This window comes from Acartia tonsa, chromosome 15 (genome assembly GCF_053477335.1).
Source record: "Acartia tonsa isolate MP-2025a chromosome 15, ASM5347733v1, whole genome shotgun sequence".
Taxonomy (NCBI): Eukaryota; Metazoa; Arthropoda; class Copepoda; order Calanoida; family Acartiidae; genus Acartia; species Acartia tonsa.
Genome location: NC_137274.1, coordinates 13119492 through 13133025, shown reverse-complemented (window position 1 = coordinate 13133025; position 13534 = coordinate 13119492). Strand labels below are relative to the sequence as shown.

General features: G+C 34.6%; 1 protein-coding gene across 3 annotated transcripts in view; it reads right to left on the bottom strand.

The window, feature by feature from the left end:
- The window catches only part of LOC145306810 (ninjurin-1-like), a 28548-nt gene that overhangs the window by 10283 nt on the left and 4731 nt on the right, over positions 1–13534 (bottom strand). For 2 of the 3 annotated variants that reach the window (XM_080149104.1, XM_080149105.1), the window contains exons 3-8: positions 13425–13464; positions 11939–11980; positions 11395–11431; positions 9734–9799; positions 7706–7730; positions 7132–7176 (exon numbers count right to left, since the gene is read on the bottom strand). In XM_080149104.1, the coding sequence (XP_080005230.1) occupies positions 7132–7176; positions 7706–7730; positions 9734–9799; positions 11395–11431; positions 11939–11980; positions 13425–13464 (255 nt within the window). The remainder of the gene's footprint in view (positions 1–7131; positions 7177–7705; positions 7731–9733; positions 9800–11394; positions 11432–11938; positions 11981–13424; positions 13465–13534) is intronic. The other variant, XM_080149106.1, reaches the window with a different exon arrangement.

Genomic DNA, 13534 nt, shown 5'->3' with positions numbered 1-13534 from the left:
TAATCCTGCTCAAAGTTTCCAAATAACCCCTATGTCCCGCTGTAACATCTGCATGAGCTAACAAAAAAACTTTATTGTACATTCCAATAGGTACCACTACCCGTTCAATAAATTGAAATTCTTTCTGAAGCCGCATAGGTGAAGTCAGGATAATTAAACCATCCTTATAACTCAGATGTTCAAAAAATCTTAATATTTGTTTACCACGATAAGGCATTTGAGACAATTCTCTGGACGTAGGTTTGACATTATTTACAATAAATTTCCTCACCTCAACTAAAACAGGATCCTTCTCCAGGCTACGACTAAATTCTCTCGCCTTCAATCTGGATGATATTTGACTGGCCGTCTCTGCTCCAATCCCTGCAATAAGACATAATTTAGGATCTTCCAATTGATATACAGTATCCAATATTAACTCTCCTTGTTCGTCAGTCGATAATTTAGATATCCTATCTTTACTATCCTTTAATGCAGTACGTGACAATATATCAACATTAGTATGCATCTTGCCCTGCCTATGTACAACCTCATAACTGAAGGTGGATAAAAAATTTATCCACCTTATGGTGAGACCAACAAAATATCCGTTCTGCCTCCAAGTAGATAGATGTTTCAGTGCAGCTGAATCAGTTCTCACGATAAACTTCTTGTGTCTCAAATAACATTCAAATCTTTCAACAGCATTTACTAATGCACATAATTCTCCTTTATGTGCTGCATAATTGGCTTCATGAGTTGAACAAACACGTGACCAACACGATATCATCTTTTCTTGTCCATTCTGTTTTTGACTTAACACCGCTGACATAGCTGTAGATGACCAATCTGTATCCAACACAAATGGTTCAGCCTCCATTCTCCAATCCGGAAATGATTTACTTATTTCTTCACAGAACAATTCTCTAGTCTTTGTAAAAGCTTCCATACTTTTTTCATCCCATTCTATTTTACTACTGTTTCTAAATTTGTTCAATGGTGCTGTAATATCAGAAAAATTCTTGAAATATGAACCATAATAATTTATGAAACCAGCAAATCTTTGAATATCTTTACCAAAAATTCCAGAATTAAACGGTGAATTACATTCTTCTATCACATCTGTTTCTAACCATAAATCAATCTGTTCTTTTAGTTTTTCTGCATGATGAGGATTGAGTCTAATCATCCTATTCTTGAAAGGTTGAGCTCCAGGAATCAACTGAATATCATACTCCTCCAAAGTACAAGATCCAATATCTGTAGGATCAATCGATAATGCCTTGAAATTCTTTAAGAACAACCCAACTATCCTTCCTTTCAAAGAAACATTATCCTTTAAAAACGGAACTTTATCCAACTTCAATTTATCTTTAATAAAACGAATCTTCTTTAATGTTGTTGACACATCTTCTTTAACCCTGTTCTCTTGCAGCATTGCTATCTTCTCCGCCACAAACAAATTTCCAACCAAAGTACCAGCAGGAACAGATTTCTTAACAGCTTCAAAATTCGTGATTTTAGTCATAATTTTACCGTTCTTTCCCACCTCAGTAATTCCTTCGTTTATCAACAAGTTATTCCGGCTACAGTAACCTTGTCTTGGAGCTATATAACATAACTGTCCTTCAGGCATATTTCCTTTAGTTGAAACTTCTACCACCACTGTACTCAATGCAGGAATTTCTATTCGATTTTTCAATGAACAAATCCATTTTTGATCTTGTAACTCAGCTACATTAATCTCAGGTTTCGTAGTTCTTGCTTTCTCCATCTTCTCCAAAATTGTATGAACCAAATTCTTCACTACAATTTTCCGTTTAGCTACTAACTTCACACTGATTCCATGCATCTCAATCCTGTTGCCGTCTTTGGCAAATATCGTCTTCACGTTATTTTTATTCAACCAATAACTGCCTAGATTCATAGGTACAGTCATGCCAGAGATAACAAAACAATCTTCTTGAAAACTGTGACCTCCAATCTGAAATTCAACATTCCGAGCAACACCATCAATCTTGATGTTGGAACCCTGCACGCCTGTGGCCTTCGAATCCGTTTCTTCAATCACACAATCAAGCTTTCTAGCCAACACTTGAGATATCAGGCAGCCTCTTGCATTGCCGCTATCAATTAACGTCAGGATTTCCATGCCGCCGATCTTTGTTGGAACATAAACTTCAGCCGCTCCAGCCGCCATCTCAGAATTTTCATGAAACTTAGAAAACAGCTATCTAACTCACACCAACAGTTATGAGGTTGTAACTATCCAATGGTCTATCAAATAACTATCTATCTGTCCACAACATAAAAAAAAACTGAATAAAACAAATCACTCACCTACAATATTTCATTCACCAACAGAAATGTCCAAAAATATCTCCTAATCCACAGTCAACAACATAAATTCTCTGGCCAACAGAAACTCAACAAACTGTTAATCCACTTCTCTCCGATCAATCTAAAATATTACAAAATTTTAGATGCCAATCGATGGAAAATCACTGTACATAAGAATTAATATTGATCGACCAATCTAAAATATTACAAAATTTTAGATGCCAATTAATGAAAAATCACTATACATAAGAATTAATATCGATATTAACAAATTTACAAGAATGTTTTTCGAACAACAATATATATAATGGTAATCAAATGGTAACAATCATGAAATCATAACAACTCACCATCAAATAAATAATGATGTCAGTATCTCCCAACCACCAAAAAACTCTCTTCTCAGCCAATCTAAAATAAATACAATGATTTTAGATGCCATAAATAAATGTTTCACTGAACCAATAACTTGTAACACAATAAAAGAAGTTGTATTAAGAAATATGACATGATCAAACATTATCAATCACCAAACAAATTAATCTTTCCAAATACCGTAAGTTCAATTTTTTTTAAAATTCAATAAAATATTACCTAACAAAACTATTATTGTCAGATTAAACTGAGATGTATAAAAGGTTTAAAAGTCGAAATTCAACTAACTATATATCTCAATACCTGAGAGCACTTTCTTGCGCAGCTTTGCTTCTCTGCGCAGCCCAACTTTTCTGCGCATGGCGCGCTCCACGCTCATTTCAGCTACCTCTATACACCGCCCCATATTGCGCATACCAGCTCTGAGAGACAGTGCAAATTTCCTTGCAAATATGGTCACTCCCCCTCTCTCCCCAACAAAAGAGACAGCTCCCCCATATCTGCGCATACCAACTCTGAGAGGTAGTGCAATATTCGTTGCAAATATGTTCACTCCCCCTTTCTCTCCCAACAAAAGAGACAGCTCCACCATATTTGTGCATTCCAGCTCCGAGAGACAGCCCCTCCCTTCCTTCATAGAAAGAGACTTCTCCACGATTATATCTAATGCATTATAACAATTTTGCTTCATGAAATTCTAAACTTCATTAAAAATTTTGCTGAATCAACATCACTAAATCGCAATATAATTGTTTTAAAATCGAATACTTTAAATCACAATAACTGACTCATCTTTAAAAACAATTTTCCACATTTCATCAAAATTTAATACTTTTCAAATATCTAATTTCATATTTTTATCAAATTTAATTCAATTTAAAATTCAATTTAATATTTTTCAATAGCAATTTTACAAAATTGTATTCCTAATTCGTTTTTCCATTTTCACTTTTTTATTATTCTTATCTCTGTTAGACTTCACAACAGTCTGAAACAAAAATGAATTATCTTATTTTCAACAAAACATATCAAAACTAAATTAATTATTTTGATTTCCATCATAACATAATCTCATAATTTCATATAGGCTTATAAACAATATGTTATTTTTTCATAATTCAAAATAAACCATCAAAATAAATTATCACAAAATTAGAGTTGCGTCGTTCACTCTTTATCCTTAATTTTGTTTTGTTGTTGTTTATTTACAATGCGCATAAATCAAAACAATGCCGCGTAACAAGTAGAAAATGGAATAAGGTTTTATGATATAATAATTCAAAACATTAAAACCATAAAATGTCATCTATAATAGCATTATTCCATGCCTCGACTTCCGCTACAAGATCGTCTTCATAATCGCTTGCCCCTAAACCATCGACATGTGCCACTTCCTTCGTGTCTTCCCCTTCTTGCACCTCTCCTTCAATTTCACCAACCAATTTCTTTTTATCCATACCATTTTCATTCTTTTTAAAACTCTTTTGCCCCGTCTTATAAGGAACAAAAGGCTTGTTTCCCCACCGCAAAAAGTATTTTCCTTTAGGATTAGGCAACTTTTTATCTCTAATATCAAAACAATCCCTCATCATGTGACCCTTTTTGTTGCAATAATAACAAATAAATCCACCTTGAATTGCGCCAATTAAAGGAATAAGTTCAGCTGGTCCACCAAATTCATCGGCCAAATCAATTTCACATTGATTTATTTCAAATGACAAATTATCTTCATCACTAACCTGATCAATAGTTACAGGATTTGACTTGGAACCAACGCCACCAACCATCGTCTTAGCCAAAGCCATCTGGTTTGTTGTACATCCTCTAGCCATTGACCCTGAAATTTGATTAAATTGTAGCCCTTTAACAATCAATTGCGCTTTAACTATTAACTCTGTCCGAAACTTCGTTATCATTCGCACTTGTCCGTCACGTTCCAAATCCAATGCAAATTGACGCATCTGATTAGCCAAAAGTGGAGATAAAACCACATTACACACTTGAGAATAGAAATCCATAAACATATCATCTGTTGGTTTTGGATACGCACGTTTCCAGAAGGATAGTATCTTATCAAAAAATGCATCAATCTTATCATTCTCATGTTGCTTAACACTCAAATACGCATCTTTACACACATTTTTCATATCGGGTGGTAAAAATGTCTCCCGCATCTTACACAAATACCCCTTTAATGTTAATTGTCTATTCTCCATATCAGCAGGTTTTAGTGTATAACCACAAGCGGTCCTTACACCCACACATTTATCAAACAAAATTTCCTTACAAACTTGATGATTAGTCATATGATAACGTCTAGTAGTCATCCAAAATCTCTCCAAATAATCGTCAAAGAAAATCACATCATCATCAACTGCAAATTCAGGCGCATTTTTTCTGAACTGATCATCAAGTTTAGCACACGTTTCATTGTACCTATGCACATTCTCCTCCCCCTGCGAAACATACAGAGATCTATTTGGTACATAAACAAGAGATTTACACCAACTAACCTGCGAATCACTCAGTCCAGCCTCAAAAAAATTGAGCGTATTAAAATCCTCCGCATCAACCTCAGAAAGGGCTGGCCACCACATGAGAACTCCATTATAGATATTATCCACAGCATCAACTCTAGACAATTCCCAAAGTTTTATGATCTTATCTTCATTTCCTTGCATACCACCAAAAATAGGCCGAGAACCACCAGCAAACAACTTAGGCTTCTCTTCTGATCCTCCAAATCCTCCAGATCCACCAGCCGTCCTCTGCCACGGCATAGAGTTATTTAAACCATTCTGCTGGTTATTCGACCCATTCTGCTGGGTATACTGCTGATTATTCGACCCAATCTGCTGGGTATTCGAACCATTCTGCTGGTCATTCAAACTATTCTGCTGGGCAATCTTATCAAGAATACGCTGCTGACCAGTCATAAACTCATTCACAACGGTCACATTCTCAGTCTTGATATCATTATCAACACTAGGCTCCACCACCTTATTAAGACGATCTTCCAAATCGTCCATCCGAGTAGCCAGCCCAGTAACCGCAGCAACATTAGTATCAACATTATCCGTCAACTCTTGAATTTTCGTCTCTAGCGGCGCTATACGCCCACCTAGCTCCGCCGCCACCTTATCAATACGTCCACCCAGCTCTGTCGTCACATTATCAATTCTAGTCCCAAGAGCATGGATCTCATTAATCAAATGCAAATCCTTCTCTTCCTGAGACAACTTCCTCCACTCTTCAATGGACAATCCCATCGTTCCAACACAAAAAATACCTGAACAAACTAAAAAGAAAAGAAATAATACAATTAAAAGAAAATCTGAGCTATAGATTCGTACTACACTACTGCGCCAAAATGACGTATAGTAATAGCAAGAACAAACAGCTAAATATTCTTATAAAGTGTATTAATTCAATACAAGGTTAACATATAATAATAACATTAATATTAAGATTACTATTCACTTTATGTTCGTATCCTGTTGCAGAGCAATGACTTGCTCCGAAACCGTGGATACCAGAACTAAAAGCTAAACTATAAAATACATGTATTGCTCTTAAACTCAGGAAGAAAGGGACTATACATCACACTACTATAGATAAATTGAGTAGTCATTAATATTAATAGTTGCACCATCCTACTAACTTTGATCTACAGAAGGGGTAATTCAGTTTATCATCATCGGGGATCCATAATTACAGTCATATGGACACACTTAATAGTGGAGTATATATTATTTGATAATATTTTTGCTAAATGTATAATTTATAACAAAAAAAATCGTCCAGAATTTTTTTAAATCTTCAAAATTAAAATTTAATCGAATATCCTGAAATTATTGGCATTTTTCTTTAAAGTGCCTTGTTGAGCACAGAAACCCCTTCATTTTGTTTGTTTATTGCTTTGGGTTAGGTTTTATTGGGTATTGGGTAGCCCTACGGGTTCATTTCCCTAAGTAGGTATGAAGAATAGCAAAAATAATTTTCATTGTTTTCATAGATAAGGGAAAGGGGTTTAAATGATCGATATTTTATTTCAGGAAAACCACCAAAGAGTAAAAAAATTATAAAATCATAAAACCTCAATCTTTTTATCTTTATAGGGGGGCAATTTTGTTTGTTGTAATTTAAAAGTACATTAAATTATCTCCCATTGCCTTATTGAGGCCTCCAGGTGCACTTTATAAGGGGGAAGGGGTGGAAGTCATCCCACCTTTTTCATTTTAGTTTAAAAAAGTAAATCTTTTTAAAATTTTATTTTGTTGGAGCTATAAACCTTCCCAGGACTTATGAAAAGTTACATTGTAAAAGAGAACCATATCAGTTTAGCGGTTAGTGAGATCCTTGGATACAGATAGACAGACGTACACACAAACAATCTAGTACTTTTAAGAAAGAATCTTTTTTTATAATTTTAATTACCTTCCTGTTTTTGTTCAATTTTTACAATGGCTGATGATCTGCTTTCTGAAATATAATTTTAATTACAAAAGGTGAATTCTTAAAAAAATGCCCCACTAATCGCTTGGTGGGGCAAAATTGTTTCGTGAAAATCCTCCAAAATCACATAAAAAATCTACAAAAATTAAATAAAATCTTATGTTAATAACCCTTCTGTGATTTTGTTTAATTTTTGTAGATTTTTATTGTGATTTTGGTGGATTTTTGACGAAAGCTTTTTTGCCCCACTAAGCGATTAGTGGGGCAATTTTTTTTTAAGAATCTACCTCAGGGCTCAGCAGCCGCGCATCCGCCTCAAATTTAAACCCGCTTGTGTACAACAAAATAATTTGGGAATATGAAAATTCATCAAATGTAAAAAAAACGATGATAACATCGATTGATTGGTTGGTTTATTAGATTGAGTGTCAAAACATTTTAACCACTAAATGTAATCTACAGAAGGGAAAATTTTGTTTATTAAAATTGGGGATGAACATTATTTTATAGGCCAATGTATCATCCATCAAAACCCTGTTATAAAAAACAAACATACCAATTGAACTTCGCTTTTCTAAAACCTAAACAGGAAAAAAATTTAAAAAATTGTATTAAGCAATATAACTATTTGATAGACTATGCCCCTAGAGGCTTCTAGGGGTACTGAGTTTTTTTTAAGTTAAAAGTTTTTTTTTGTTGGGGGGGGGGATTAAATTTTTTTCGCGATTTCTCTTACCCAAAATAATTACAAACTTTCCCATGAGAATCTAAATGGTAAAGGAGAACCATATCGGTTGAGCGGTTATCGAGATCTATCTTTACAGACAGACAGACACAGCTAATAATAAATCCTAAAAAAAGGACCTCCCCCCAACTTAAAAATTTTCTTTTCTAAATTGGAAAAGTGAGGTGGATCCCCTCCCCCTTCTCCAACCTAAGGTGCCTTTAGGGGCCTCTGGGTGGGGAGCAGCTTATAGTGCCTAACAAAAAATGACGCCATACATTAGAAATGATCAATGAAAGGCCAATATATATTTTACCATTGGGCAATTACAACATATGTATACTGGCCTATCATAGGCCATTTGTATTGTATGACATCATTTTTTATTAGGCACTATAAGCTGCTACCTTGTAGGTTTAAGAGTGAGGGACAATGGGCTGTTTATTACACTAGTCCCCAAAGTTTTTTGATAACGTTTTCTTATTCATTGGCTTAACAACTTTGGGGACTTTTACTGACTATCGATTGGTTGGTTTATTAAGTTGAGTGTACATACGTTTCAATCACTAATTTTAATCTACAAAAGGGGTGATTTAGTGTGCCATCATTGGGGGTGTACATCTATTTATCGGTCATTGTCTTATCCCTTTATATCCCTGAGGTAAAATATATATATTCTTACCAGTTCCCTATCCTTGATACTCCAGGCTAATCTAATCTGAGGTAAAATATATATATTCTTACCAGTTCCCTATCCTTGATACTCCAGGCTAATCTACTCTGAGGTAAAATATATATATTCTTACCAGTTCCCTATCCTTGATACTCCAGGCTAATCTACTCTGAGTTAAAATATATATATTCTTACCAGTTCCCTATCCTTGATAATCCAGGCTAATCTACTCTGAGGTAAAATATATATATTCTTACCAGTTCCCTATCCTTGATACTCCAGGTTAATCTACTCTAAGGTAAAATATATATATTCTTACCAGTTCCCTATCCTTGATACTCCAGGCTAATCTACTCTGAGGTAAAATATATATATTCTTACCAGTTTCCTATCCTTGATACTCCAGGCTAATCTACTCTGAGTAAAAATATATATTTTCTTACCAGTTTCCTATCCTTGATACTCCAGGCTAATCTACTCTGAGGTAAAATATATATTTTCTTACCAGTTCCCTATCTTTGATACTCCAGGCTAATCTACTCTGAGGTAAAATATATATTTTCTTACCAGTTCCCTATCTTTGATACTCCAGGCTAATCTACTCTGAGGTAAAATATATATATTCTTACCAGTTCCCTATCTTTGATACTCCAGGCTAATCTACTCTGAGGTAAAATATATATATTCTTACCAGTTCCCTATCCTTGATAATCCAGGCTAATCTACTCTGAGGTAAAATATATATATTCTTACCAGTTTCCTATCCTTGATACTCCAGGCTAATCTACTCTGAGTAAAAATATATATTTTCTTACCAGTTCCCTATCTTTGATACTCCAGGCTAATCTACTCTGAGGTAAAATATATATATTCTTACCAGTTTCCTATCCTTGATACTCCAGGCTAATCTACTCTGAGTAAAAATATATATTTTCTTACCAGTTCCCTATCTTTGATACTCCAGGCTAATCTACTCTGAGGTAAAATATATATATTCTTACCAGTTCCCTATCCTTGATAATCCAGGCTAATCTACTCTGAGGTAAAATATATATATTCTTACCAGTTCCCTATCCTTGATACTCCAGGCTAATCTACTCTGAGGTAAAATATATATATTCTTACCAGTTTCCTATCCTTGATACTCCAGGCTAATCTACTCTGAGTAAAAATATATATTTTCTTACCAGTTCCCTATCTTTGATACTCCAGGCTGATCTACTCTGAGCGCTGTCGATACAACTTCTATCACCCTGCGAACAAAGGGATAGTTGCACGAAATGTATTTGAACTTAATTTCGTTAACCGCATATTTTTTCCTAGTTATTGGGTTAAACTACATATATATTGCATATATATGCCATATAAATGTAGTTTAACCAATCAATCTGGAAAAAATATGCGGTTCACAAAAATAAGGTAAAATGCATTTTGTGGAACTATCCCTTTACAAAATCATGGATCTCCATAAATTGATGTTCATTCACGATGATTATACACAAAAGTAACCTTTCTTTCAATTAAAATTAGTGATTGAAACTCAACTTAAATAAACAACCAATCAAAAATTTATAAATGTCCCCAATGTTTGTTAGCTAATGAATAAGAAAACGTTATTATGAAATTTTAGGGACTAGTGTAATAAACAGCCCATTGTCCATTCTCCATAGGTTCTAGTCTAGACCCCATTGCATCAGACTAAAGACATTTAAAATGATTTTTCTGCGTGGCATTAACAGTAATAGAGTATGAAGAATGTCTTGGCCCATAAACAGGCGCAATTTATTACCATGAACAGCGAGTTAGGACTTCCAGACAATGATCGTGCAATCAAAGGGTTGGTTGACTGTTGGGATTTACTTAACCTAATATCCATCTATAATACAAAGTAGAACGATATCTGTCTGTCTGTCTGTCCGTCCGTCTGTATGTCCCTCGGTAACCACTGAACTGATCGGATTCTACTCTTCAGGGTATAAACCAATTGATCCTGTGGTGGTTTTAAGCTATTTTCTTGGGGAATGGGACACCCCCAACCCCCCAAAAAATGAAAATTTTATAACTTTTTTTGAAAATTACCTCATGGGGCAAAGCCTTAGAGGCTAGGGGCGAAGCCGCTAGTGAGTGATATAGCATTAATTTCAGCGGAGGTTTCACACAAAATGCTTTTTAAGAAATTATCAATTCTCCCTCCCCCTTCTTTATTTCTTTTATAAATTGAAAATAAGTGGAGGGACATACCCAAGAAAACATAACCTACCCCCCCCCCCCCCACAAAGAAAAAAGGCTTAGACGTATTTGTATGCATCTTTTAAAAGCTTAGAATAGTTATTTATCGCATAGTATTATAGACAGCTTTCCGCGGGCAGAAAAATGATAAATTAAAGGGTTAATTCCGGTTTTGTTAGCCTTGAGGGGCCAAAGGACCGGATCATCAAAACTAGCATTAATCTTATGCTTATTCATTTTACTATTTGTAGAAAATTGTCTTTAATACGATTTGATACATGATTGTTCAGTATGGCTGAGAACCGGTTTTATGTTGCATTGAAGTCTCTAGGCGAATTTTTTATAATTTCTCTTTGGAGGGCTGTGGTACCCTCCCCCCAAATAGTTATAAACCTTCCCAGGACCTATGAGAAGCTACCCTGTTAAGGAGAACCTGATCGGTTCAGCGGATAGCGAGATCCTTCGGTACACACAAACAGACAGACAAACAGTCAGACATCCTGTTACTTTATTATAGCATGGAGATCGGACATTATCTAACTAAAATATTTTTCATTGTTCTTAAATCCTAAAACAAAATCTTTAAAATTATTTTCTAAGTTGTAGTTTATATTTTTACCTGTTTATCACTGGAATTGCTATTTTGTCTGTTCAAACTAAAATGATAAAAATCAAAAATCATACAAGTACCCAAAGTTTTATAATCATATTTTCGCAGGGATCTAAAGGGATTAGACAAATACTATAAATTGATGTACATACATCCCAAAAATACCCGTCCCTGTAAATTACAATTATTGGTTGAACTGGACACTCAACTTAAAAAACCAACCAACCAAAGTCCCCAAAGTTATTAAGCCAACGAATAAGAAAACGTTGAAAAATAGCAAAATTTTATTTTCTTCTCTGTGGTTTCTGTAATTTTTATTAAATTTTGATTCATGAACTAACAATGTCTCAATTTTTCAACCATTAATGTGCAGAAGGAGTAATTTGTTTTATTTATCAAGATTTGGTATGTACATCAGTTTATCTTCCACTGTCTTATCTCTGGATCATACTGGTCCAGCGGTTAGCCAGATCTTTGGGAACATACAGACAGACATCTAACCACTTTTATTTTAATCAATTATAGTAATTTTAAATTTTAATAATGATATTACCTGAATGTTTTGCTTATAGCTGATACTATGCTTTCTCTTGCACTATATATAAACAAATAGATAGATAGATGGATGGATAGATTGATAGATAGATTGATGAAGGATAGATAAATAAATGGATGGATAGATTGATAGATAGATTGATGAAGGATAGATAAATAAATGGATGTATAGATTGATATATAGTTAATTTGATGGATAGATGGATGGATAGATAGATAGATGGATGGATAGATAGATGGATGGATGGAAGAATATATGGATGGATAGATGGATGGATAAATGGATAGATGGATGGATAGATGGATGGATAAATGGATGGATAGATGGATGGATAGATGGATGGATAGATGGATGGATAGATGGATGGATAGATGGATGGATAGATGGATGGATAGATGGATGGATAGATGGATGGATAGATGGATGGATAGATGGATGGATAGATGGATGGATAGATGGATGGATAGATGGATGGATAGATGGATGGATAGATGGATGGATAGATGGATGGATAGATGGATGGATAGATGGATGGATAGATGGATGGATAGATGGATGGATAGATGGATGGATAGATGGATATATAGATGGATGGATAGATGGATGGATAGATGGATGGATAGATGGATGGATAGATGGATGGATAGATGGATGGATAGATGGATGGATAGATGGATGGATAGATGGATGGATAGATGGATGGATAGATGGATGGATAGATGAATGGATAGATGGATATATAGATGGATAGATGGATGGATAGATGAATAAATAGATGGATGGATAGATAGATGGATAGATGTATGGAAAGATAGATAGATAGATGGATGGAAAGATGTATGGATAGATGGATGGATAGATGGATGGATAGATGGATGGATAGATGGATGGATAGATGGATGGATAGATGGGTGGATAGATGTATAAATAGATGGATGGATAGATGGATGGATAGATGAATAGATAGATGGATGGATAGATGGATGGATAGATGGATGGATAGATGGATGGATGGATAGATGGATGGATAGATGGATGGATAGATGGATGGATAGATGGATGGATAGATGGATGGATAGATGGATGGATAGATGGATGGATAGATGGATGGATAGATGGATGGATAGATGGATGGATAGATGGATGGATAGATGGATGGATAGATGGATGGATAGATGGATGGATAGATGGATGGATAGATGGATGGATAGATGGATGAATAGATGGATAGATAGATGGATGGATAGATGGATGTATAGATGGATGGATGAATAGGAAAATTAATGAATTGATTGATGAATAGATAGATAAATAGATAGATGGATTGATAGAAAAATTAATGAATTGATTAATGGATAGAAAAATGGATAGAGAGATGAATAGATAGATGGATTGATATATAGATAAATAGATTGGAATCAGTTAAGAAATCTACATATTAAAATTGCAGATATATATCTAGAATAAAAGCCGTGAAAATCACCTGGGGTTATGATTGAAGGATGTGTTCAAATCGACAGCACCTGCAATAAAAAAAATATTTACTGTATTCGAAGGAGTTAGTTGACTTTGTGTACTTGATTGATTGATTGA